This window comes from Sesamum indicum, linkage group LG4, assembly GCF_026168435.1.
Source record: "Sesamum indicum cultivar Baizhima isolate 11 linkage group LG4, ASM2616843v1, whole genome shotgun sequence".
NCBI classification, from domain to species: domain Eukaryota; kingdom Viridiplantae; phylum Streptophyta; class Magnoliopsida; order Lamiales; family Pedaliaceae; genus Sesamum; species Sesamum indicum.
Genome location: NC_142660.1, coordinates 5,681,583 through 5,708,522, shown reverse-complemented (window position 1 = coordinate 5,708,522; position 26,940 = coordinate 5,681,583). Strand labels below are relative to the sequence as shown.

At 35.4% G+C, this 26,940-nt stretch overlaps 2 protein-coding genes, 2 non-coding genes and 2 pseudogenes across 4 annotated transcripts; 2 read left to right on the top strand and 4 right to left on the bottom strand.

Annotated features, from left to right (window-relative positions):
- Positions 1-6,549: 6,549 nt before the first annotated feature.
- Positions 6,550-10,512, top strand: LOC105179819 (ninja-family protein AFP3). The gene is made up of 2 exons (XM_011103461.3): positions 6,550-7,872; positions 9,918-10,512. Exons 1-2 carry the CDS (start codon positions 6,990-6,992, stop codon positions 10,340-10,342), a joined length of 1,308 nt encoding a protein of 435 aa, XP_011101763.1. The 5' UTR covers positions 6,550-6,989; the 3' UTR covers positions 10,343-10,512.
- A 448-nt stretch (positions 10,513-10,960) lies between these two features.
- On the bottom strand, positions 10,961-11,033 carry TRNAR-ACG (transfer RNA arginine (anticodon ACG)). The gene has a single exon. It is a non-coding gene; the product is annotated as a tRNA-Arg (tRNA).
- A 4-nt stretch (positions 11,034-11,037) lies between these two features.
- Positions 11,038-11,109, bottom strand: TRNAC-GCA (transfer RNA cysteine (anticodon GCA)). The gene has a single exon. It is a non-coding gene; the product is annotated as a tRNA-Cys (tRNA).
- A 425-nt stretch (positions 11,110-11,534) lies between these two features.
- Positions 11,535-15,735, bottom strand: LOC105179820 (LRR receptor-like serine/threonine-protein kinase RPK2 pseudogene; annotated as a pseudogene).
- Positions 15,736-16,589: 854 nt separating this feature from the next.
- LOC110011394 (uncharacterized) lies at positions 16,590-20,582 on the bottom strand. The gene is made up of 5 exons (XM_020691444.2): positions 20,333-20,582; positions 20,089-20,187; positions 18,081-19,146; positions 17,394-17,777; positions 16,590-17,203 (listed from the first exon to the last, which is right to left on the bottom strand). The coding sequence occupies exons 3-5, from the start codon at positions 19,142-19,144 to the stop codon at positions 17,041-17,043; spliced, it is 1,611 nt and encodes a 536-aa protein (XP_020547103.1). The 5' UTR covers positions 19,145-19,146; positions 20,089-20,187; positions 20,333-20,582; the 3' UTR covers positions 16,590-17,040.
- A 1,182-nt stretch (positions 20,583-21,764) lies between these two features.
- On the top strand, positions 21,765-22,755 carry LOC148788353 (uncharacterized; annotated as a pseudogene).
- Positions 22,756-26,940: the final 4,185 nt, after the last annotated feature.

Sequence of the window (26,940 nt, the reverse complement as noted above, 5' to 3'; positions counted from 1 at the left end):
TGAAAAGGGTACCTAACTAAAATACCTCACTTTTCATCTACTTTTTTTTTTTTTTTTTCATATACTCAATACAAAGAACTACTTTTTTTAATATATATATATATATATATTTTATCTTAAAAAAACAATACATACGTGTAATTTGAGAAAATATCAAACGTACGGAGAATATAGACGTGTTTTTTTTATGGGTTAAAAATTAATTTCTAAATATGATCGAGAAATATTAGGTACATAGTACCCTGATAAATTTTATAATATTCAAGTAAGTTAAGAAGCATCAATATCTATCAACAACGATTATGTATAATTATTAATATATATATATATATAAAGCATAGCAGGGGCAGAATCTAGACTAATATAAGAAGTAATATCTCTTTATTATTTTATTTATCTCCTAAGTGAGTAATAGAAAATATTTTTTTTTGGATCAAATTATATAAATAATCAAATTGAATATTTTACTGCAATAGAAAATTTATGTAGTTAGGTAATAACGATCACTGAGCTGATTGTTCCTTTCATACCTTGTGAGTGTTCAAGAAGGAGCAAGAAATGACGTAAATAATTTATTACGATTCATAAATATTAGAATTTTTTAGTTGAGATTGAATTTTATTTGCAGGGGATGAAATTTTTTAATAGGGTAAATCACAACGAGCTTTTCTGAGATTTGTCATTATTATAAATAGTCCATCATTATTTGAAAAGTTATAAATACCAACAAAAATCAACAGTCGTTTAACAAATAAGATCACCTCTGTAATGGGCTGTTGCAAATGGGTATTTATTAGACGATCGTTAATTTTAAGAGAATATTTTAATTTTTTTTAAATAACAATAAAATAAATTTAGCTTTTTTAATAGGAGAGAAGGTTAATTATTACAAAAATTTGGATGAAGTAATGATTGAAAGGGTAGGACCCAATTTATGTTACCTTACCAGCTGCATTGTGACAGCTACACCATAAATTATTACAACATAAAAGAATCAAAATGATAACCTTCTTCTACCTTTTTCAATTGTGTAGGCCAACACAATTCTTGGCCCCCATTTTGTTTTTAATAAATTTTAAAGATGTACTTAAAATTTGTTATAATTATAAATATTATTTTATTATTTAAAAAATAATATTTAAAAATAATGATTGTCTGATGAATACTTCATCGTGATATTTTATTTTAGAGGGTACTTGCTATACAATCATTAATTTTATATGGGTATTTATAATATTTCGAATAACGAAAAAGTATTTGTAATTATGATAAATTTTATCGAGCTGTTAAAAAAGGTAGGAAAAGACCCATTTTGATGACATTACTACGTGTCCAATCCAAGGACCAAACCCCTAACATTTGATTATCATTTCACATCAAATCATATTTTAAGTGTTTTCTTACTATGAAACCTTAATGATCAAGAACTTAAGTAGCACTAATTAAGTGGTGATCTTATTTATTTATTTTTGGTTGAAATATAAATATTAAATTATTATGCTCTCTTACCACTTAGGTTTTTGGATGAGGTGGTCGTTTAATATTTTTTTAAAAAAAATAAATAAATAAATAATCGTGGATTTTTATTAGCTTCATGGTAGTATTGAAAAAGCTTCAATTGGCTGGTGATGGTGGATATAGTTAGCTCTCGTCCCATATTGACAGCAAATGAAAAATTTATGAAACAGTGCCGCTTTTCCCTTTGTATTGACGACAAAGGCGCATTTTCAAGATAAAATAGTGCGGATGCAGCTAATATAAACAATGCCTAGCAACAAAAGATCGAATCACAATTGACGAATGCATGCCAGTATCAAGCACTGTTCGTTATTACGTACACAAATTATTAAGAGACAATGCATTTTAATTCAGTGGCAATAAATGAATAAATCTGATAACTGGGTCGAAACTTTGAACTTTAAAAAATTATACTATACCTCATTATATTTAAAATCTTTAAACACAAAAAAAATTGTAATATAAAATATAATCATAGACATTAACATAATTTTTAAATCATACTCTTTGTAATAATATATATAGACCTAAAACATATAGAATGTCAAGATAATTATTATTAAGTAGACCTAATTGTCACCCAAGTCCTTATCTACCTATCAAATGTTGCTAGCTAGGCTTCATATATATATATAAAATTATAATTTTTTCTAAAAAAATTTTAAAACTATATTTATACTCCTTTTCGAAATTCACTATTTACACCTAATCCTCTTTCTTAATTAGGATTGGAATGAAAAATGACGTTAGCAAAAGAATTGCATAAATTTGAATTTTACTGTTCATTCAACATTCTCATGTAATGATTTTGTACTTATAAAGAGATAAATATAATGATATTAAACTCCATATATATATATATCACATTTATCTCTTTATAAGTATAAAAATATATATATGAAAAGGTCAAATGAGGGATAAAATAAAAATTTTATATAATTTTTTTTTGTTACCATTAATTTGTTTCATCCAAATCCTAATAGAAGAGGATCGGGTATAAACGAAAATTTTTTAGAGGGGGTGTAAGTATAATTTCAAAACTTTTTTGGAGAAAAAATATAATTTTTTATTTTTAAATGGATTTTAAGTGTAATTAACCTTATATATATACACATATATATAGGCTCCAATTCCCAAAGGAAAGATTGCTCCTAAAGTTATTTATAGCCATTGTTAGGGTAAATGCTACATTTGATCCCTTATATTTTTCGTTTAAAATCACTTTAGTCTATCAAGTTCATTTATCGACTTTAGTATTCTTAAATTTTAATTTCTGTCTCAGTTTGTCCCTTTGATCATTTTCAGGCAAAAATACTGCCAAATTTTGGCTCTTTGGAGGGTAAAATGGTCAATAAATTTTATTTTATTACTTTAGTCTCTAAACTCTAAAGTTTGTAAAATTGTCAAATTAGTCTATTTTTTAAACGAAAAAAATAACTTTTTTTTATATTTTTTTTGTTGATATTTGTAATTATCTTATGTGAATAATAGAAACTTTGAACTCTTATGAACATAATAATAATATATTGTTTAACTTAAAATGGTTCTATTTCTCAATTTTTCTGACTTGCTCCTACGGAACCAAGGTCGAAAAGATTGAAAAAATCAGTCATTCACAACCACTGATGAAGGATTCCTCGAAAAGTTAAGGATTAGTAATCTTTTTTAGAAATCGAATGGATTCGGTCTTATACATACGCGAGGAAGGTAATAAAAAAAGAAAGAAGATGAGTTCTTCTTTCTTTTATCACTTAGGAGCCGTGTGAGATGAAAGTCTCATGCACGGTTTTGAATGAGAGAAAGAAGTGAGGAATCCTCTTTTCAACTCTGACTCTCCCACTCCAGTCGTTGCTTTTCTTTCTGTTACTTCGAAAGTAGCTGCTTCAGCTTCAGCCACTCGAATTTTCGATATTCCTTTTTATTTCTCATCAAACGAATATTGTGATGCTAAATTTTAGAATATTAATTGTATCCTTAAATATTTTTATATATAATCACTTATTTATTTTAAATGATTCACATTATATTTTTAGGGATAATTACACTTCCCTCCTCTGAGGTTTGGTGTAATTATATATAAACTCCGATAAAATGGATGAACATCCACATTTATCATCTGCTGACTTGTTACTGATTTATTGCGGATCAAATAAATCGATTTATGATCAAATTACCCTTATACATCTTCACACGTTAATGCATGTTAGGAGATATATCTCCACCGTCATAATAGTAATTTAATCACATAAGATCTATTTGAACTGTAATAAGTCGGTAATAAATCAATCGACGATAAATATCGATTTTTATTCATTTTTTTTTTCCAGTTAATATTAATAAATTCAATGAATATTGACCAACAGATGAACCTATTTGTTAGAAGGAAGCAAACCTCATGAGCACTATATGTAACTTTTCAGACCACAATAGATTTACATGTAATTACACAAAATCTCAGGAAAGAGAAGTATAATTATCTTTATATTTTAACGACCAATATACTAACACATATCCTCTCCTTTCAGACATGTTAATCACTAAATCGACTTTTAACTATATATTAATTTTAATTTTTAAATTTATATTATATTTATCTGATTATAATAATGGTCGAAAATATTGCATAGCACGATAACTCATTTTTTTTTAAAACAAAAAAAGAGAAAAGAAAAGATAAATGGTATTGGTGGTCCATTGGACTATTCATAGAGAGACAAGTGAGTGGAGTGGGGGACTGAATTATTAATGTTGGTGTAGAAAGAAGACAACGTTTGCGGCTTCAACAACGTGGCGGCTCTCCATTCATTGCTTCTCTCCCCAGGGCACGTGTCCTTATTTCCGACATCGACACGCGTCGCTTCTTTACGAATGCGCTTTCTCTCTCTTACTCTCACCTGGGTACTGCTATCATGGACCACACTCCACCCCTCTTACTATGCACCCTCTCACACTCTTACTTTGTTTGGTTTCGGTTTTTTGTGCTAAAATACATCCAATGTTTGTCTACTTTATTTTAAATTTTATTTGTGTGAATTTTTAATTTTTGATTTTCTATATATAATATATATACACATATATAAATATAATATAAAATAAATATAATTTGACAATGAATAATATACTATTATACTTTGTCTCTAAAAAATATAATATTAAACATACAATATTTATATATATATATAAAAGAGACATGATTTGACAATGAACAATAACTTTTTTTATCTCTTAAAATTTAATATCAAACATACAATACTTATTTTAAATTATCTCTAAACATAAATCCAAATATATACACTATCTCTAATACATACTTATTTATCTTTATTTTTTTCTCTCTATATCCCCACAAAACGCAACAAAACACTCAAAAAATGAACCGAAACACTGTGAAATGAATTTCTCCTAATAAATTAAAATTATGAATAATTACATCACCTACTCTATTCATGTTATTTTTTTCGTATCGGATACGTTCACAAGAAATTTACAGGAGAACCTCTATAAACTTCTCTAAAATAATAATTTTTTTCGATCCTGACTTGAGTTTCAGGTCTAAATTAATAATTTTGATAAATTAATAGAATAATAATTTCTCGGAAGACCCTTATATTAATTCATGGTCCCTTTAACAGTATAAATTAAAAATTATATAAGATTTACAAATATAATGAGTTTCTTTTCCCCTTTTTCTTTTTTAAATGAAAATTCAGATTTTGAATTTTGATGTGGTTGTAATTTGAGTTAATGGATGAAATGAAAATTTTACCTTCGGCACAACAAATAGTTACCTAGTGTAAAAAATAATGATATGAGTATTTATAGTGATGTTGGGAGTTATGTACTGTGGTAGGGTGTATGTATTTATTTTATGACATATATATATATATATATATATAAATTACTCTTTTAACTTTGTAAATAAACGTATATTACCAACATATACATCAAATTTAAATAGATAAAAAAACAACCGTTTAAGTTGTAATAAAATTCTGGACTTAGTTAAAATAAATTCGATTAATTTTGATCTCATGTGGATTCAGATTAGATGTTTTTACGATTGATTCTCGAACAAAAGTGATTATATTTATATTTTAATATGCACGAGGGATTGGTGTGCCATAACTGCTAGTACTATTATAAAGAGAATGGGACTTATAGTTACAAAAGAGTGGTTTTGATACCACGTATACAAAAAATTATATTTTACTAAAATACCCTTAAAATTATTTCAATTTTACCCACTCTCTTCAATCACAACGGTCCCCTTTAGAATTATTATAATATTACTACACTAAAATTATTATAATACCAAAAATACCCTTTAACTTTTCAGCTCATGTTGAATTAACTATTCGATCAAGTTCCTTAAAAAATTAATTCCATACAATTACATGGACTCAGAAATTAAATTTACTCCCGTTGTGTTTAAACTTATTGTTAATTGAAATTGAAATAACATAATAATATTTATTTTTGAATGTATATATAATCATCCTTATAAATATAACATATATTGTATAAAGTGTCAATTTTTAATTTAATTTGAGTAATATGTATTAATAATTTAATGTATTTAAAAAAATTATTAAATAATTTTTGGGTGTGAGGTTGTAAGGCGATAATAAATTTTAATATAAAAGAATAATTATATTAAATAAAAATATTATTACGCACTGAATAACGTGTGATACGATGTCTGATATGTATATATATAAAATATATGGAGCTAAATACACCATTTTCCAAGCCTAGTGTGTGTAGTCTGATGATGAATCGTGGTGAGGAAAGACAGGTGTAGAGTGGATAGAAATGGTTGGTTCAGTGAAGTGAAGCACAGCATAGCATAGCATTGTCCATCATCAGAGAGGAGCAAAAAGGGCGAATTTGAGTCAGACAGACCCACGTGTCGTCCTCCTCTCTCTCTATCTTCCGCCACTTGTCCTTTCCCAACACTTCCTCTCTTCCTACCAATCCCCTCCTCACAAGGTTATTTTCGTCATATTCTCTCTCTCTCTCTCTCTCTCTCTCTCTCTCTCTCTCTCTCCCCCCCCCCCCTCTCTTCTTCTCTTTTCCTCTTCTATCACTTGGCTTCTACTACTACTACTACTGTACTAGTACATCTTCACACACAGACACACACAGACACGCACATCTGTGCTCTCTTTCTCTCTCTCCAATGTCTGTCTTCCCCTTTCTTTCTGGGACTTTCGTTGTTGACTTTTGCTCAAGTCTACGCTATGTGTAACACAGCCCAGATTTCTTTTCTTGTTCTTTTGCCGTGGATTTATTGATTTTGGTCTGAATCTTGGAGCTCCCTGCTCTTATTTTTCAAGAATTTTTTTCATTGAGTTTCTTGCGTGGACTGGATTCTTGCTCGAATTTTGCATAAAATCTGAGCTTGGAAGTTTTGGTGGTTAATATGCAGTTTAAGATCAGATTTTCACATCTGGGCTTGGTTGAATCAGATCATGGGGTGCTTGAATATGCATATAAATATCCATGTAGTTGAAGTAGATGCTTGGATAGTGTACCTGGGAGCTGGGTTCTTTCTGTGTCCTATGGGGGATGGTGAAGATAGTAAGAAGAAGAACATTGTAAGAACAACAGAAATGGAGAATCTTTCTTTGGATATTTCAGCTAACAGCAGGCTTTCAAGAGACCTGTTGCAGAGGTTTATGGGTACTGCTAGTGAGTATGAGGAGGCAGTGAAGGAGGAGGAGGATGAGGAGATTGAGTTGAATCTTGGGTTGTCATTGGGGGGAAGATTTGGTGTGGACAAGAGTTCTCAGAAGTTGGTGAGGTCTTCTTCCGTAGCCAGTTGTTTGCCTGTGGTGAGGGATGATAATGATTTCGTGGCACCGGCACCGGTGGTGTATTCGGGCTTGGCGAGGACCTCTTCCCTTCCTGTGGAGACGGAGGAGGAGTGGAGAAAGAGGAAGGAGTTGCAGACCTTGAGAAGAATGGAGGCTAAGAGGAGAAGGTCTGAGAAGCAAAGGAATTTGAGGAATGATAAAGAAGGGGGTGGAAACGCAGGTGGAACTTTGAGTTTGGAGGAAAGGAAGGAAATTGAGGTGAATTTGAGGGAGAGATTGGATAGGGAGAAGTCTTTGTCTAAGAGGGCAGGCTCATCGCTCCGGTCACAATTTGGGTTGTCTTCGTGGGCAGCTGCTGCTGCTAGTCAGGCCATTCTTCGAAGTGGGATTGATGCAGCATTGGCAAAAGGAAAGGGAAGCTATGTGGGAAGTAGTGGTGGGATACAAGGGCTTGGGCAACCGGCGTCCCAAGGTTCGGTGGAATCAAAAGGGGGAAGTTCTTCAAGTGTGTCGGATTTGGAGAGTAAAACTCTACAAGGTATTTCAGTGAAAAATTTACTTACCTGGATAAATCTAATTGCGTGCATTCGACTATTGAATTTCATGGCAGGACTAAGTGAAATGAATGTCAAATGTTGTCTGGATCAATTCTTAAGTTTCTATATCCAGTCATATTTGCTAAGGATTTTTGCTTTCTTTGGTTCAACTATAATGATCATGCCATCCATTCGTATCATATATGTTGTGTGATTATTCTCCTGGAGTTACCATGTTTTGCTTCTGTCTTCTTGCGTTTGGGTACTCTCTGTTAATCAAGAGGCAGTAAGATCCTTAGCTACGAAACTTCCAAGGAAAAAATATAGTTTCTTCCACAAGGATTTGTAATCTGTAATTAGTAAATATATGGGCACCAGGTGACTCGAGAGACTTTGTAGGTTGAACTGATGAAACAGGCATGGTAACATTTGCTACTTTGGCGGTGTAGTTCATATTATGAAATGGAAGTTTGCATGTGTTGGAAGGAAACATTTCAGTTAGGATTGGCTTCCACAGGAGTTGGATGGTTCATTGTGTGGCTTGCACATTCTTATCTATCTTGGGTGAGAATTGGAAGAGAAAAGCAACTGAAAGTTGAGTAACAGAAAGGCACCTTTTGCTTTCTAGGTGTTATTTCAATTAGAGATTAGACACCAAGTCCTAACCATCTATGATTATTCAGCAGATACTTCAAACATGTTTCTTGAGAACCATAGGCATTCAATTTGTGGGGTAGGTTGCATTGCATGAAACGGATGTTAAGTTTAACACAACCGGATTAATTGATGTGTTTTGCTAAATGTATTTTTCTTGCTAGCAGTTCAATGTGTTCCTGTAAAACATTTAGTATGCATACGAACAGACCCTAATAACTCAGCCATGCAAAGTGTCAATTAATGAGTTGGTTCATCGACTATTTTGGCCTCCGATTTAAGATACTAGTTTCGGGTACTGTACATCAGGCTATAGTAATCTCTTACTGCTTAAGTTGTTGGCCAATTTGTCATAAGTGTCCCTCAGCTTATTCCAGGAACTAAGTGTGCTTTTTCATTCTCTGCTGGGAAGTTAAGATTCATTTAATCCTCGTTGGCTGGATTTCCGGCTGCAGAATAATTGAACCAGTTATGTCTACTGAAAAAGATTCGTCTTGGAAAGCTAACATAAAAGAAGCTTTCTGGAGAGATAGGGAAAGAAATTCACCCACTGAGACCACCCAACTAATAGAAATTTTATTCTTGGTAAGCAAACACAATACTTGCTGGTGGAATAAGAAAACAAACTCACCAGCAGATATCACCGAATCAATAGATTCTGAAGCTGGCACAGAAGTGAAAGATGATTAGCAGAGGAAGAACTTGAAGGGTTATACAGAAGTTCTAGAAAGGGACGGTTTACGTGTTTGCGTCTTGTCATTTAACTAATTTGTCAGCTTAACCCTAAGACAAGAAGTCAAGTATGTGAAAAGTTTTGGCGAAAGCAGTGCATGCATGCGTTGAAAGGGCTTAGCTTAGACAGTACACTCTTGTTGATCAATGGCAGGCTAGTAATCTGGTTTATGAATTAGTCAATTGATGATTTCATCTGTTGCAGTTTGAACTGGAGAATGTAGTTAGGATATGCTTAGTGTGGATCAAGAGCACATTTATGACAAATCAACTTATTTTTGGTATGTTTTTACGTACACGGATTAATAGTTCATGGCCGTCTATTTATGCTACTGGTTAAAAACCTTCTAATACTTGGTTATTAGAAGTTCAGAAGCCAACCGAATCACTTGCCTCTGCTACTTTTTCAAATGCATCGGCCACTTCTTGATTAATTCCTTTGATTAAAAGTACTATTGTAATGTCAGTTATATGTATAATGAATTAATAACTGTATGCATATATACACATATCACATTTACAAGTTCATGGAAATTTATTTATCTTCCTTACTCTTAATTAGGAGATTTTCATTTTATATGGAAAGACGTGGTGGACTGCAGTTTCGTGAGTTTTCGCTGAACATCTGTTTGAGATTTATGCTATAATATACATGTTTCAGGATCCAGCAGTGAGCTCAGCCCTGCCAGCATCCAGTCCTTGCAAGAAGGCGGCAGTCAGGAACTCGGCTCTTCTGGAACCCGAGGTATTGACAAGAGAACAAGAGAACAAACAAGCAGAATGACAGGATCCGAGACGGACAGCCCGTCTAAGAGACCTGAAGCCTCAAGAACCCGAGGGAAGGAAGTCGGGACAAACTCAATGGAGGATATGCCTTGTGTTTTCACAAAAGGTGATGGACCCAACGGCAGAAGGGTCGATGGAATACTGTACAAATACGGAAAAGGCGAAGAAGTAAGAATAATGTGTGTATGCCACGGCAACTTCCACTCACCGGCAGAGTTTGTCAAGCATGCAGGTGGTACCGATGTGGATCACCCGCTCAAGCATATTGTTGTAAACCCAAACTCTTCTTCCCTGTTGTAATCGCAGTTGTCTGCATGCCATTGTCTAAACCGAGGAGTCAAATCGTGTGAACATTCTTAGAGAGTAGCGGCTTTTTGTTTTCCATTTTTGAGTTTGGCTTTCTTTCCGAAACTAATTGATACTCATGTTTCCATGGGGAATCATATAAAAAAGAAAAGTTTTGGATGATCTTTGCAGATTGTGTTGATGGAATGTGGAGGAGAGCTACTGTGCTAGTAATGAATAGCCTCAACCTTCGTCAGTGCATTGACTAACCTGAGTACTGTGTTTTGAGGCAGCAAACAACTGATTCTAACATGAAATTTCAAAGGGATTTCCCTTTCTTGATCCTTATTCCTATTTGTTAAGGTTTATGTAGTTTTCTTGTATTGCAAAAACATGCCAGACTGAGAAAGACAACAAAAAGAAACTCTGTGGCCTAGTGGTAAGAATCCCATGTAGCCACATGTATCAATTTTCGAATTCTTGTCAAAGCGATTAGTGGGTTATGAGCGTGCAGATGAGTTTAGTGCTTTGGTTCATGGTAACAACAGACATCATGGGATTGTATAGACTCAAGACATTTAATCATTATCCTGAAAATTAAGAAAAAAGACAGAAAAGAAGGAAAAAGGGAAGCGACTCCACTGGGGATCGAACCCAGAATCTCTGGTTCCGTAGACCAGCGCCTTATCCATTGGGCCATGGAGTCATAGAGGGCCCTACCGGGTTCGAACCGGTGACCTCTTGATCTGCAGTCAAATGCTCTACCACTGAGCTAAGGACCCCCACTGTTGGTTTCAGTCTAGTAGTATACTTGGTCGTGTCTTGTGTCTTTGGTTGTTATACTAAGAAAAATGAACTCAAAAGGGCAACCTAAAAACTGAATGAGGGACAGAATTTTAGTCCATAATGACTGTAGAAAGATTAAGAAAAATCATGCCACAAAGCACATATGCTGTTTTATAGCAGTTGGCTTGAATATGATGTTGTCTGTTCTGTGAATCTGTTTGTTAAGTTTTGTCTTGTTGTAGATGAACATGAACAAACTTTTCTGTATTACTGCATGGCGTTGTTCGTGAGTGTCAGAGGTATATGCTTCGTGTTGTTTTCTCATAGATTAGCATCAAACTATAAAGAAACAGATGCATAAAAACCTATAATACGCAATCATGGCATGCATTTGAGTTCATGTCAAAATTTAGAAGGAATCAGATACAAGCATTGAGAGATATTTTGATCATTTGACGTTTTCAGTCGCATATGTCAAATCTTTTCATAAATACTGTTGGACTAAAGGCAATCTTCTAGCTATACCTGGCCATCTTCACTATGACAGATAGAACTACAACTCAAAGTCTCTTTTATTTAGTCAATTATAGACTTCCTTTGCTTAGCTTAGACGCTAGGAGGCTTGGATGTGCTTCAGCCGTTGCACGACTTGCTTCATAGTCGGTCTTGCAGAAGGTGATTCAACGGTGCATAAGATGGCCACATGCAACATCTTCACCAGTTTATCCTGAGGACCCGATTCCCATAAATCAGCTGTGAAAACATCTCCTGCCTGACCTTGATTTAGCAACATGCAAGCCCATGAGACAATGTTGAAGCCGTCTTCATGCGAATAAAATGAGGGATCGAGAGCCCTTTTGTCTGATATTAGTTCCAGCAGTACCACACCGTAGCTGTAAACATCGGCCTTATTGGATACCCGGCCTGTCAGTGCGTATTCTGGAGCTATGTATCCATAAGTTCCAGCTACACGAGTAGTTGCATGTGTTTCGGTAATTGCAAGAATTTTTGACAATCCAAAGTCTGACAAATAAGCATTGTTATCATTGTCCAACAATATGTTACTAGGTTTGATGTCTCGATGCAGAACACGTGGATTGCACTGGTCATGCAGATAAGAAAGTGCAGAGGCGACATTAAGGGCAATCTTATGAAGTATGCTCCAGTTAAAGCCTCTTCTGGCTCTGTCGCGGATGAACCGGTCTAAATTTCCTCCCGGAAGGTAATTGTATATCAGGAACATTTCCGCCTGACTGGCGTAGTAGCCTATCAGAGTAATGAGATTCGGGTGTTTGATCCCCCCAAGAATGCTGACCTCTGCATGGAACTGTGGGGCGCCTTGGTGCCTTTCAGCAGTGAGTCTCTTGACCGCCACGGTGTTTCCTGGAGCGACTTCGGCTCTGTAAGTAGAGCCGAATCCTCCATTTCCGATGCAGTTTCTTCTGTTAAAATTTTCAGTTGCCTGAACAATGCTCTCATACGTTAAAGGTACACCTATGTTGTTGAAAACAGTAACTTTATCAGTTTGAGGTGATGCAGGAATGTCGATTCTTGAAATTATTTTCCCCTTTCTGGTGTAACAAAATAGGGCCAAGAAAGCCAGAAAAACCGCAATAATAGCTGAGGCAGATATTATGAGTGCCACATTAAAGAGAGAAAGTCCACTACTTCTGCTTTTAGAATGATGTTCTGGTCTGGGAAGCACATGCCTTTTTGGCTTCTTACCACTTTTCCGATGTATTATTGGAGCAGATACGAACACTGAAGTTAAGGTAAGACAATGGTTGCCAAGATCAATGCTACAGATACTCATATTCTTGTTCATCATCTGCATCCCATGAAAATCATTGTAGGAAAGGTTACATGAACGAAGGGAAGTCATTTCTGCCAATCTTAAAGGTATCTCTCCCGACAACTGATTGCCGTTGAGCAGAAGAACCTCCAGATTCTGCAAATTCATAACATCCTTTGGAATCTGACCAGTCAAGTTGTTCCAGCTCAAGTCGAGCACAGCCAGAGACTTTAGAGCCCCAATGGATTTTGGTATTGATCCAGAAAGTCTGTTCCTGCTCACATTAAAAGCCAATATAGCTGATGCATCACATTTCTGAAAATAGATTTCACCAAATGATCCAGCAAGGTTGTTGCCACCAGCAAGAAATGCATATTGAATTTTCCCTGCACATCTCTCTGGGGCAATTGGAAGTACAGGAAGCAAACCACTGAACTTATTTTGACTGAAATCATGAACCATTAAAGGCCGTGCTCTGGAAAAGGGCAATGTATTTTCAGAAAGCATCTTATATGAGAAAAATGACAAGTAAGCAACAGCAGGACTGTATGGAGGGACAAGCTTCTTTCTGATGGAGGGCAGATGGCGGCAGGCAGTAAAATTTGGGATTGGCCCTGATAACAGATTCCGACTAATATCAAACATTGTTATACAAGAAACCTGAAGATTTTTGTCCAATGTCCCTGTCAGCCTATTGGCACTCAAGTTAAGATATTGGAGATCTGCACATCCTGTAAACAAACCAGAAACATCACCGGTAAAAGAGTTTTGAGCTAAGTTTACCATCGATATGCTGTTGCAACCGCCCCAGGTTCTTGGGAAGTTGCCTTCAAAATTGGCACCAGGAGCCCAAATAATCTTCAGTTTTGGAAGTGCTGTAATCTCATCAGGAATGGAACCTTGAAAGGAATTGTACTCATCGAATGCTTCACCAGAAAACCCATGAGACGTTTCTCCACGTGGATGCTTGTTTAGCTGAAGAGCATTAAAGTGACTTGACAGAACAAGAACCGACAGATTAGTACAATTTCCAAGATTCGCGGGGATAGGACCTCGTAGACTGTTTTTTGAGACATCTAAAACTTCAAGGTTTTGGAGTTTTCCAAGCTCATTAGGGATAACACCGGATAACGAATTTGATGACAGCAAAAGTGTCCTTAAACGGCTGCAGTTTCCCAAAGCACGAGGAATTTCCCCCTTTAGGGAATCAGCCGACAAATCCAAATGCTCTAGATTCGCACAATCATATCCCAACTCACCTGGAACATAGCCAACCAACCTATTAAACGACAAATTTAAAACTCTTAGCTTCCTGAAACCGCCAACGAATCCAGGAACGATATCATTAATTCTGTTTCCCGCTAAGTTTAAAATCCTTAAACTGCTGCATTTTGAAAGGGAAGGTGGAAACAGCCCAGAAATCCTGTTAAAGGCTAAATTAAGCACCCTTAATTTCCTCAGAACACTGAATTCATAACTTGAGAAATCTCCCACAAGGGAATTCCCTTCAAGATCAAGAACTTCAAGATTTCTCAGTCCCCACATTTCAACAGGAATCTCACCAACAAGTTCATTGAATGGAAGTGACAGAACCCTAAGTTCTGTGAGTTTTCCTATAACAGCTGACATTCTCCCCACCAACTTTACATTTATTTCAGACGAATCAGAGCAGTTTCTTCCTATTCCAGAGCCATGCAACGCTAAGCCTGATTTCAATGAGCAAGAAGGAGAAAGAGAAATGTTACCTCCAATTTCCAGCCCTGAGACGCTGAGATTTGAATTGCACGTTACTCCAAACCAAGTGCAATGGTTAAAGCTATGAGCATTCCAGCTTTTTAGAATCCCATATGGGTCGGAAACCGATTTCTTGAATTCTAGAAGACTCATTCTTTCATCAGAGAACTGCCCGGAAACTGATGAAAAAATGCACAGAAACAGCACAAAAGACAGCAAATCCATAGAAGCGGAAAATACAGACCCCTCCTTCCCCATTTCAGGCAATAAAACCATTCCCTCAAAATTCTCAAGAAACAAGAACAAAACCCTGAAAAGCAAAAGAAAATTTTATCCCTTGGAGGACAAGAATGTGAACTAAATGGCCTGCTTTTTCCAGCAAAATCTTGAAAATTGAAACAGAAAAAGACAGAAAAGAGAAAGCAAGAGAAGAAGCAGAAGCAGCAGCAGCAGCACAGAATCTCAAAAAACAAAAGCTTTAGTATCTGTAAATCATCAAGAATTCTTTTTTTTTTTGTCTCTTTCTGTATCAACAAGAATTCTTGCAGAAAACAAAAAAAGATTTTTCGGGTTTTCAGAAGCAGAAAAACCTTGGAGTGTTAGCAAAAAGAGGAAGATTTTTGTTCCTTCTCCTTCTTCTGCAGATTGCTGTTACTTCTTGTGGGCTTACTATATTTTCCCAAACAATCTTTTTCCCAAATATTTTAACGTGAGAAGGTGGGTCCTCAAGTAGACTTTTGGCCACCATCAATGGGCCCCTTGTGGGCAAATCGGTGCAGCATTAGGCGGGCATTTGTTAGAATCGAACAGAGTGTTGAAGTCATCCCATCTGTTGGTCCACGTGGCATGACAAAGATACCTCACACGTGGACTAACTGTCTGAACGTAACGGCTGATTTAGGTTTTAAATTTCGGGCCCCTTCCCAAACGACGTCGTACTCCTCAAGGTTGAGAATCTGCATCATTGGATGCATCATTGACTAGTAGTACAATCTTGAGGAGATGCACTCATCTGATGATAACTGTCTTTCTCTAATTTCGTGGGTTATTCTCAAAATCTTGGAATTTTCAACAGATTCATATTCACATAAGGTTAGTAATTATCATCAGTAAGAAGCAAGAACTGCAAAATCATTACAACCCTGTGAAGGGATTATATATTTACATAGGATTTATAGAACTTGAGTGTTTTTTAAGGAAGGTGAAATTGTTTTTCCTGCCTTTAGATGGTAACCAATTGTAACCGTAGGAGTCCATATGCAAAGTGGGACAATGGCATTAATGTCTGGCTTTCTGAAATTCTGAGCTTATTGCAGTAATCTCTTTCAAGATTATCTTGCAAGATTTTGTGACTTCAGCCAGTCTTGAAATTCTGGCATTTCTTTTTATGGGAAGAAGTGAGAAACGTATTCTTGCAACCTCATTCATGTAATTCTTGTTCATAAATGCTGCTGCTTTTTCAGGCATGTAATCTTCTCTAGATTATTGTAATAGGGTAAAGACATCAGGTTTGTGTGACTCAGTCACATGTTTCTTCTCCTGATTACCAGAATCTGATTCAGGATTTCAAGAATTCTGCAGTTGTTTACTACTACCGCGTGAAGATTAATACAATAATACTTGCCTGGAAAGGAGAAGTAAATAAATATACGATGTGCAGGGCACGAAATGCATGTCGAACCACGGTACTATACCCTAGTCTGGTGAAAGCTTAAAATGAATGCAGAACTAGATTAAAACTATCCTTACAAAATAGTGAGCAAAAAGGTTCATGATTTTCAACTTACGTCACCAAAATTACACGGTCTGCAAATATTTACGTAGAACGTTTCATCAAATAATTACTATGCTCATACGGAATTCACTGAGTGGCTGTCATTATGGGATTATGAACAATATTATTGAAACAGAAACAGGGAAGCTAAACCGAGTCCATCCAAGAATTTCGCAAAATATGCGTGTGCCTCATTGCCCCGAAACTAGGTTCGTTTAGATTCAATTGGCTCGATTATCTATTCACACAGTAAAATTTTAAGAAGATTGTTGCCAGTACTTATATTATAATACAGAATATAAATAGAAGGTATTGCATTAGAATCATAGTTACAGGAGAAGGAAATGTGCTGCAAGTGTGCTGGTGATTAAATGTACAACTCAATTCCCCTAAGAGAACTGACTACTTCTTACCAGCAATTTGTACAAAAGGATTGTGAATTGATCTATCATAGGGAAAAAGCGGTCACCTCTACTCCTCAAGTTGACTGGACTACTAAACAGGTATTTGATTACAAATAAGCCCAGTCAATATCTAGTTTGTTCCATGAATCCGTTCAATAACTTTAGAAGCACCTATTAAAAAGAATGTGTTAAAAAGAGAAGGCATGCTAAAACTCTCACTTCTTTAATAGCAGCACGAGCAAGACCAGCATGTGCAACATGAACAAGAATACGAACACGTAAAGCAAGAGCACTGCCTTCTGGATGACGACTTGGGTTTTGGTGGTATAGTTTGCTGATTCTCTGGCTTTCCTTTTTTAGAAGTGGTTATTCCCCCACCTGGCAAACTGTAGTAACATTGAAAGAAACTGTTTCAACATGCTTGTAATCAAGATTTTAAGGGGTGGTAAAAGTTCACATCTATGCTACTCCTACACCAGTACATGAACAAACAAGCATGGATCAAATAATGATATGCTTCTACATCAGTTCCTAGTTCTGAAAATGATACTACAGAAGAAGAGGAGAGACGCATACATGGAAGAGGAATCTGAAATGGATCCTTTTGGTTTACGCTTCCAACAGTAGCAGCATGACCATGTACAGCTTGGACGTTTGCATGTACAGCTAGGCCAGGTTGGGCATGTACAACTAGGACAGGTTGGGCATGTACAACTAGGACAGGTCGGGCACTTACAGCAGCAGCTTGACCAGGACAAACACTTGCAACGGCAGCTTGACCAGGACAAACACTTGCAATGGAAGCTTGGCCACTTACAACAACAATGTTTCCAGCTCAAGCAGTTCCTGAAGCAACTTGGCCAGAGACACCGTTTGAATGAGCAAGCTGACCATTTGCAGCAACAGGATACCCGGAAACAATCAGGAAAATGGCAAAGTAGACATGAAGCTTTCTTCTTTCTGGAATGCACAAAAGTTTTCGTCATTCACAAATAACAATGTAGTTATGTAGACTTCTTTGGTTAAGTTCAGCTGAGAAGTTCTTGGAAAGAGTAAGAGATATACACACTTAAGAAGCTATGAGCATGGGAGCAACCTTGGTATGTAGATTCGAGATATATCTAATTTTCTCATGTCTACTAATATATTGCTGCATAACAATGGGACATGGAACACAGATATGCAAGTCAAATTACAAACAAGCATGCACTAGATATAAATTATACAAACTGATATAATTGTTTGAGACAGAATGACACTCACGTTGGCAAAGCACAAGAGGAGCTACTGATTTCACTTTTATCTGAATGACAGTTGGCTCTAGAAGAATCCATGGACTCTCTTATTTTTCTCTCGACTTGGTTATTCATGAGAGCCTTGGGAACATCATTGGCTGGTCCATCTGCCAGTCCTCTTTCTCCAGGGTTTATATCCTTATGAACAGTCTTTGCCATCTCTATGTTCTTGTCAGCCTCTACTCCTTTAGTAGTTGGGGATGTTCGCCACCTAGCCAACTCACCGGACCTTTTCAGATCACTATGCTCTCTAGATTGATATGATTCTGTAGACTTGTTAAGAGCTCCAGACTGAGGCAATTCCTTGGACTTGTGAGGTTCTCCAGACTGACATGATTCCTGAGCCTCAAAAGGTTCTCCAGATTGACATAGTTCCCCAGACTTGGAGGCTTCTCCTGATTTGGGTAATTCCCCTGATTTGCAGAAGTCTGCGCCGATCCTGGGAGTATAATCCCCTGCAAAACTAGTGTTCCCGATACGAATGCTGAATAACGAGTCATTGGAAGCAGCACTCCAGTCAGTTGGTGTTGACAATGGTCCACTGAAAATAGAATCAGGAATCCTGTCAGGATCGAAACCTCCACCCCTTTCCATCACTTGGATGGGAGGGGATAGCGTTAGTGACACACAACTTGAAGATTCATGGGTGATATCTGAACACTGTGAGGTGGTGGATTCTTGTGACCCGCTAATAGATTCTTCCAACTTGTTCAAGGCTTCACTCGAGAGATCAAGTTTGTCATTTTTATACAATGATTTGGGCTTGGGAATGTTGTTTTGTACTCTGAACTTCAGAAGTACAGGATCATCAGAGGAAGATTTTGACAACGATGAAAACACAGCATTTGAAGAATTAGAAATTTGGGCTGACCCATGTCGAATGCCTTTTCGATTAGTCTCTGAATGTGGTCTGCTACCACAATCATGGTCTGGATTGACAATTGAAACCACTTCTGTGAATGACACATGTTTAGTTTTAGAAGCACCAGTGGTTGGCTTTAAATTTGTATCTTGTGCATCTTCATCGTCCATAACTGCATGAAACATAAGAACATAAACTATATAATCTCACCATCACACAATATTTAGAGGAGATCTCGAGAAAATGGGATTGTCAAATCAATTTGACTGAAAGAACAGAAGAGATTCAAGTTATTCATGCATGTGAGCAATTAAAGAATGGTCAATTTAAAGAGTCAGGAAAAATGGAAGGGCACTGGAATAGATTAAGACATGAATTGAATGAAATCAGAAAGAATTCCCTCGAGGCGAAAGAAAATACACTAGTGTATTCGTTATGTAGTTAAATAATGTGTTCCTCTTCATTTTTCACAATTTAGAATGCCACTCGCAGTATGTTCGCATGAAGTGAAGAAGAGTATAACCATTTAAGTACACATATCTTGTCGTAGAATTTAATACTAAGAGTATTCAATGTCATGTTCATACTCATAACAAAAGGATTCTATTTAACAAACTGCTGCTTGACACAAACTAAAAATATGGGACTCTTAGATTATTGATGCACAAAAGTCAATCCACTTTCTTCTCACAAAAATTATCCATGTGAGAATTCATTTTCCAGCATTCATTTCCTTCTTTAAAATTCCTGATTATGCACAACTTAGCAATTTTCCACGTTCTAAACTTAAAAATTTATGTTGCATTTGGAGAAAAGATTCGGGAGGTAATGATTTTAGATCCACAAGAACAATTAATTGAGCTTGATAGAATTATTTCAAGTTATAGTTGGTTTGAAATCTTTTAGAACTCATTTTGAGCTATATTTTTGGTGGATTTCATATCCATGATAATTTGAAAACGGATTGTCATTGCAAATGAAGCCATCTCCTTAACTCCAAATCCTACCTCCGGAAAAATCACAACCTTAGAGAAAACGGATTGTCATTGCAAATTGAAACGATGATAAATGAAAAAGTTAACGATGGAAACAAAAGTCGAGAAAGCAACCTCACCTTAAGCAATTTCCTGATTGTTTACCAATAGACTTCTGAATGAAGCCGCCTAATATCAGTCTGATCCACACCGCCAACCATCATCTTCTGCCTCAATAACTGAACATCAAACGGCAAATGATCCATGAATAAACCCATCAAAAATCATACAACCAAACAAAAATACATGAGAAAATCAAGCCAACCAAACAAGGCCCACGATAAAAAAGACAATGATAAACAGTAATTCATTAACCAGAATTACCTCGATCAACTGATTCTATATGCAGTAAATTGTTGAAACAATCCTTCTTTTTATTTTTAATTTTTTTGGGTTTCTTCCGGGTGAAAGAAGAAGAAACGGGGATCTTGAAAAGAATCCCACCGTAAAAGAACGGGGGAGGATGAATTAGGGTTTCTTGGGGCGGGGGAAATGAATTTGGGCGTGGACTCATTGAATGAAAATGTAAGGAAGAGCGAGGCTTCAGGATCAGGAGTGTAAGTAATTTCAAGAATGATAGATACAACTGTCTGAATGCCTCTAGACTCCCCTTTCGCGCCACATTTCAACTGCTATAGCTCTATCACGCGATATGCACGTGCCAACCCCCCACCCCCACCCCCAAGAAATAAATAGTACTAGAGTCTTGAAATATATTTTGTGCCAATTAAAAAACTTATAAATGTTTTTGTATTATGTATACATATTATATGTAATACTCCCCCCATTAATTATATTAGTTAGTTCTATAATATACTAGTTATCAAGGTAGAATGTTAATTTTTTCTAGTATAATTTTTATTCTTTGTTTGTTTATCTCTATAATATCATAGTTACTTTTATTCTTGATTCTTCATAATAAAATATGAGTAATTATATTATATATATTTTAATGTCTCCTGAAGTAGAAATAAATATATTTATATATATAAATTCTTGATTTTATCCCCTGAAGTGGATGTAATATTATCTCCAGAAGTAGACATATAATTCTTGATTTTATCCCCTAAAGTGGATGTGAATTGCTTCCAGAAGTAGGCATATAATTCTTGATTTAATCCCCTGAAGTGGATGTGTTCAATAAAATTTCATTGCTTCCTGAAGTAAGTAATGATTTAAAATCATCTCCAGTAGTAGGTGAAATATTTTGTACCAATTATGTGCAATATCATCCCTGAAGCGATGATAAATATAATGTTTAATTTTCTCACCACCTGAAGTGTTTTGAGATAATGGCTTGATCAAAAAGCCCGATACTTCTTCGTTTATTTGATTCATGATAATTTTTCGATAACATAGTATAGCTATTGTTATTAAAATATGACTAACTTGAAGTTAATTTTATTAACTTAGTTTACCTACATAGTTTTCTTTCATATGCCTATGTATGTATTTTGCATGTTTTGCTAATATATTTATGTGTAACAAAATTTATTTGTTAAGAAAATAATTTTGGCATGAATACCTTTTAATTGCTATTTGTAACATTATAAGATTTAAGCCAAACTTAAATATATTTAATTCCATGTATACATGCCATTATAATTCATAATAATTACATGGTAATTTATATTAACTTAATGTTAGTAATATTTTATGTCATTTTTACTTTATATCATGTGTAATACATTTCATTTTACTTATATGTATATGTTGAATATTATGCTAAAAGTGCATATTAACTTGTTGTAGCTTAATGGCCAATCTCACAAAATTGGATTTCGTTGCTCTTGATGTTTCTGGAAAAAACTACCTATCATGGGTTCTTGATGCCGAACTACATTTGGCAAGTAGCAAATTGGGAGATACAATAAAAGAAAATACTATTGCTTCTGAGCAAGACTGTGCTAAAACAATGATTTTGCTTCGTCATCATCTTCATGAGAGCCTGAAGTCTCAATATTTAACAGTCAAAAGTCATTTCCAACTTTGGAAAAATTTGAAGGATCGATTTGACCATCAAAAGACTGTAATCTTACCACGTGCAAGATATGAGTGGATACAATTGCGACTACAAGATTTCAAAACGATTGCTGAATATAATTCTGAAATGTTTCGAATTGTATCAAAATTGAGGTTATGTGGAGAAGATGTGACGGATGAACAAATGTTGGAAAAAATATTTTCTACTTTTCATGCATCCAACCTTGTACTCTAGCAGCAATACAGGGAACATGGTTCAAAACCTATTCAGAGTTGATTTCATGCCTGCTTGTTGCAGAAGAAAATAATCAGCTTTTGTTGAATAACCATCACACCCGACCTACTGGTTCCAAACCACGTCCTGAAATTTCAGCGGCATTGCCTGAAGCAAATGCTATTTCTTCATGAAAGGGGCGTGGTCGTTACCATGGCTCACCACGGGACCATTCTTATGGTCGTGGTCGTGGTAATGGACGTGGAAATCATCACAATACATAGATTAATCCCAATATTCAGAAGAACAATGAAAACAAGGCAAAGAATCAACAAGAGAAAACTACAAATGGAGATCTTTGCATAGATGTGGGATGTCTGGACATTGGTCCCGTACCTGTCGTACGGTACAACATCTGGTCAAAATATACCAGGCTTCTATGAAAGCAAAGGGTAAAGATGTTGAGACTAATCTTGTTGAGGTTGGAATTTCAGACAATACCCACATGGATGCATCAGATTTTTTCCAGTCTATTGAAAACGATGATTAAAATCTGCCTAAGCTGCCCTTATAGTTTGGTGATATTACTAAGGATTTCGACATGCTTGTTGATTAGATTTATCCCAAATGTTATTAGTATGTTTCCATTATTTAGTTATGTTTACTTTCATTTGTAGGGTATTTCTTTTATCTAGTAATGCTTTTATATTTTATGAATGAAGTTTTTCTTTTACTTATTATATGTCTATTTCATTTATATAGAATGGATCAAGCTATTACAAATCTCAATGACAAGGAACATTGTCTTGTTGATAGTGCCACTACGCATACAATTATGAGAAACAAGAAATTTTTCTCAAACTTGTTAATGACAAGAACAAATGTGAGTACTATTTCAGGAGTTAGTAATCTTATTGAAGGCTCCGGAAGAGCTACTATCTTGCTACCTGAAAGAACAAGATTACATATCAATGATACCTTATATTCTAGTAAATCACAAAGAAACTTATTGAGTTTTAAGGATATTCGACAAAATGGTTTTCATATTGAAACCATGAATGAAAATAGTATCGAATATTTGTACCTTACAACATATAAAACTGGCCAGAAGCAAGTTTTAGAAAGAATAAGAACATATAGTTCTGGTTTATATGGCACATTGATAAGCTCCGTTGAAACACATAGTATCACTAGCCCGAAGTTAGTTGATAAAAGTATTTTTACTTTGTGGCATGATAGACTTGGCCACCCAGGTAAAACAATGATGTATAGGATGATTGAAAATTCACATTGACACCCACTAAAGGACCTGAAGTTCCTTGTTAAAAGTGATTTTATATGTTCGGCTTGTTCTCTTGGAAAATTAATTACAAAGCCATCTATGACAAAAGTGAATGTAGAATCTCCTATGTTTCTTGAACGAATTCAAGGAGACATATGCGGAATAACACCATCATGTGGGCCATTTAAATACTTTATGGTGTTGATTGACGCATCAACACGTTGGTCACATGTAAGCTTGTTGTCAACACGAAATGTTGTTTTTGCAAGACTGTTAGCCCAAATTATTAAATTGAGGGTTAATTTTCCTGATTATCCTATTAAAAGGATAAGGTTCGATAATGCGGGAGAATTTACTTCTAGATCCTTCAATGATTATTGTCAATCAATTGGGATAGTTGTAGAGCATCCAGTTGCTCATGTAATACTCAAAACGGCCTGGTAGAGTCGTTAATTAAGCGGTTACAATTAATAGCTAGACCCTTATTGATGAGGTCAAAATTGCCTTCATCGGCATGGGGGCATGCAATTTTGCATGCAACGGCTCTAATTTGTCTTAGACCTACCGGTTACTGTAAATTTTCTCCATTACAATTGGTCTCTGGAAGAGAACCAAATATATCTCATTTAAAGGTGTTTGATTGTGCGGTGTATGTCCCGATACCCCCTCCTCAACGAACTAAAATGGGGCCACAATGGAGACTGGGAATTTACGTTGGTTTTGAGTCTCCCTCAATTATTAAGTACCTTGAACCAATGATCGATGATCAATTCACTGCTAGGTACTTGGATTGTCAATTTAATGAGACAGTATTCCCGGCATTAGGGAGTAGATAACGAGATTAAAAGGAAAGATATTACATAAAATGCAACATCTATGCCTTTTATGGATCCACGAACAAATGATAGTAAATTTGAAGTTCAACAGATCATACATTTGCAAAGTGTTGCAAATAGGCTACCAGAAGCATTGATAGATACCAAAAAGGTCACAAAATCACATATTCCGTCTGAAAATGTTCCAGCTCGTTTAGAAGTCCCTGAAGCGATTCTTAATAAATCAAACGCATCTGAGTCACAAATACGCCGGAAGCGTGATAGACCACTTGGCTCTAAAGATGCAAATCCTCGAAAGAGAAAGGAACATATCGTCTCAATTAATCACGATGCTAATGTGACCTCTAGTGTCTCTAAGGATAAAATCCCTGAAGTGGTTTTATCTGATGACTCTAAAAGTAATGAGCAAGATCTCGATGACAGTTACGAGATGTCTATTAATTATGCTCATAACATTTTAGGTTGGTATCGAAAAGAAATTGAAATGAATGATATTTTTGCCTATTCTGTAGCCGTCCAAATCATGGATGAAGATGAAAATGATCCTCAGACGATGGAGGAATGTAGACATCGAAATGATTGGAAAAGTTGGAAAAAGGCCATACAAGATGAAGTATTTGGACCAATAATTCCAACACCAAAAGATGTCAAACCTATTGGCTATAAGTGGGTGTTTATACACAAGAGCAATGAACGAAATGAAGTTGTAAGGTACAAAGCTAGACTTGTGGCCCAAGGCTTTACTCAAAAGCCCGGAATTGATTATACTGAAACATATTCACCTGTAGTGGATGCAACCACACTTAGATTTTTGATCAGTTTATCAGTAATTGAACAGCTACAAATGTAGCTCATGGATGTGGTAACTGCATATCTGTATGGGTCATTGGATACAGATATCTATATGAGAATTCCAGAAGAATTAAAAATGCCTGAAGCATTATAGTCAAAGTCTCGTCATATGTACTCCATCAAATTGAAAAGATCCTGGAAAACAATCAGGACGTATGTGGTACAATCGTCTTAGTGAGTACTTAATAAAGAAAGGATTTTGCCATAGTCAAATAACTCCATGTTTATTCATAAAGAGGATAGAGTCGGGATTTGTAATCATAGCTGTGTATGTTGATGATTTGAATATTATTGGATCTCCTGAAGAGATTCGACAAGCAGCTGATTACTTAAAAAGTGAGTTTGAGATGAAAGATTTAGGCACTACAAAGTATTGTCTAGCCTGCAGTTCGAACATAATAAGGGTGGAATTTTCATTCATCAATCGAACTATATAGAAAAAGTCCTTAAGCGTTTTCATATGGACACAACTCATCCATTGAGTACACCTATGATAGTTCGATCGCTTGATGTTAATAAAGATCCGTTTCGTCCTCCAGCACATAACGATGAGATTTTGGGTCCAAAAGTACCATATCTCAGTGCAATTGGTGCATTGATGTATCTTGCTAATAATACCCGAGCAGATATAGCATTTTCAGTTAATCTACTAGTAAGATATAGTTCAACACCAACAAAGAGACATTGGAATGGTGTTAAACATATTCTATGTTATTTACGTGGAACAAGTGACATGGGACTATATTTTGAAAGGCATGATGATGCCAAACAACTAAATTAGTTGGTTATTCAAATGCGGGGTATTTATCTGATCCACATAAAGTTATATCTCAATCTAAATATGTATTCATATATGGTGGAACTGCTATTTCATGGCGTTCAACCAAACAGACTTTGGTAGCTACCTCATCAAATCATGCATAATTAATTGCATTATACGAGGCTGGGTGTGAATGTGTATGGCTTAGATCACCAATACATTATGTGCATGAATCATGTGGACTGGAATCAATCGAGAAAAGTTCCATAGTAATATATGAAGACGATGCGGCATGCATCGCCCAAATCAAGGATGGTTATATTAAAGGCGACAAAACCAAGCACATATTACCAAAATTTTTCTCCACTCACGAGCTTCAAGTGGAAGGCAAAGTTGATGTTCAACAAATTTCATCAAGTCAGAACTTAGCAGATTTATTTACGAATGCATTACCAACAAAGGTGTTCAAACAACTCGTACATAATATTGGCATGCGACACCTGAAAGATATCTGCTTCAATTGAGGGGGAGATTATACAACCGTACTCTTTTCCTTAGCCTTGGTTTTTATCCCATTGGATTTTTCCAGGCAAGATTTTTAATGAGGCAGGATGTATATGATAAAGAGGTATGTATTCAAGGGAAAGTATTATATATGATATGTATATACGAATGCATACACCTCTTCATATTCATTTTTAATATCAATTATGTTATACCCTTTTGTATCCCCCATTATGATTTGTAATTATAATAATTATGGTGTATTTTGTAACCACAATTTTGGTGGTCTATAAATATCACCATGTATTCCATTTGTAAATAGCTTTTGGAGAGAATAAGGAAGTGATTTTGGAGAAATACATATATATTTTACTTTATATTCTATTAGGAGTGATAGGCCAATAAACTTAGAATTTCTCTAAATTCATAACATTTTGAAATATATTTTTACGTCGATATTAATACTTCATATGTCTCTGAAAATAAATATAAAAAAAGATA

Coding starts and splice junctions, on each gene's coding strand:
- LOC110011394 (XM_020691444.2), bottom strand. CDS start 19,144: ATGGACGATGAAGATGCACAAGATACAAATTTAAAGCCAACCACTGGT. Junction 17,778..18,080: donor TCCTCTTGTGCTTTGCCAAC/GTGAGTGTCATT, acceptor TGTGCATTCCAG/AAAGAAGAAAGCTTCATGTC. Junction 17,204..17,393: donor ATTTCAGATTCCTCTTCCAT/GTATGCGTCTCT, acceptor ATGTTACTACAG/TTTGCCAGGTGGGGGAATAA.
- LOC105179819 (XM_011103461.3), top strand. CDS start 6,990: ATGGGGTGCTTGAATATGCATATAAATATCCATGTAGTTGAAGTAGAT. Junction 7,873..9,917: donor GGAGAGTAAAACTCTACAAG/GTATTTCAGTGA, acceptor TACATGTTTCAG/GATCCAGCAGTGAGCTCAGC.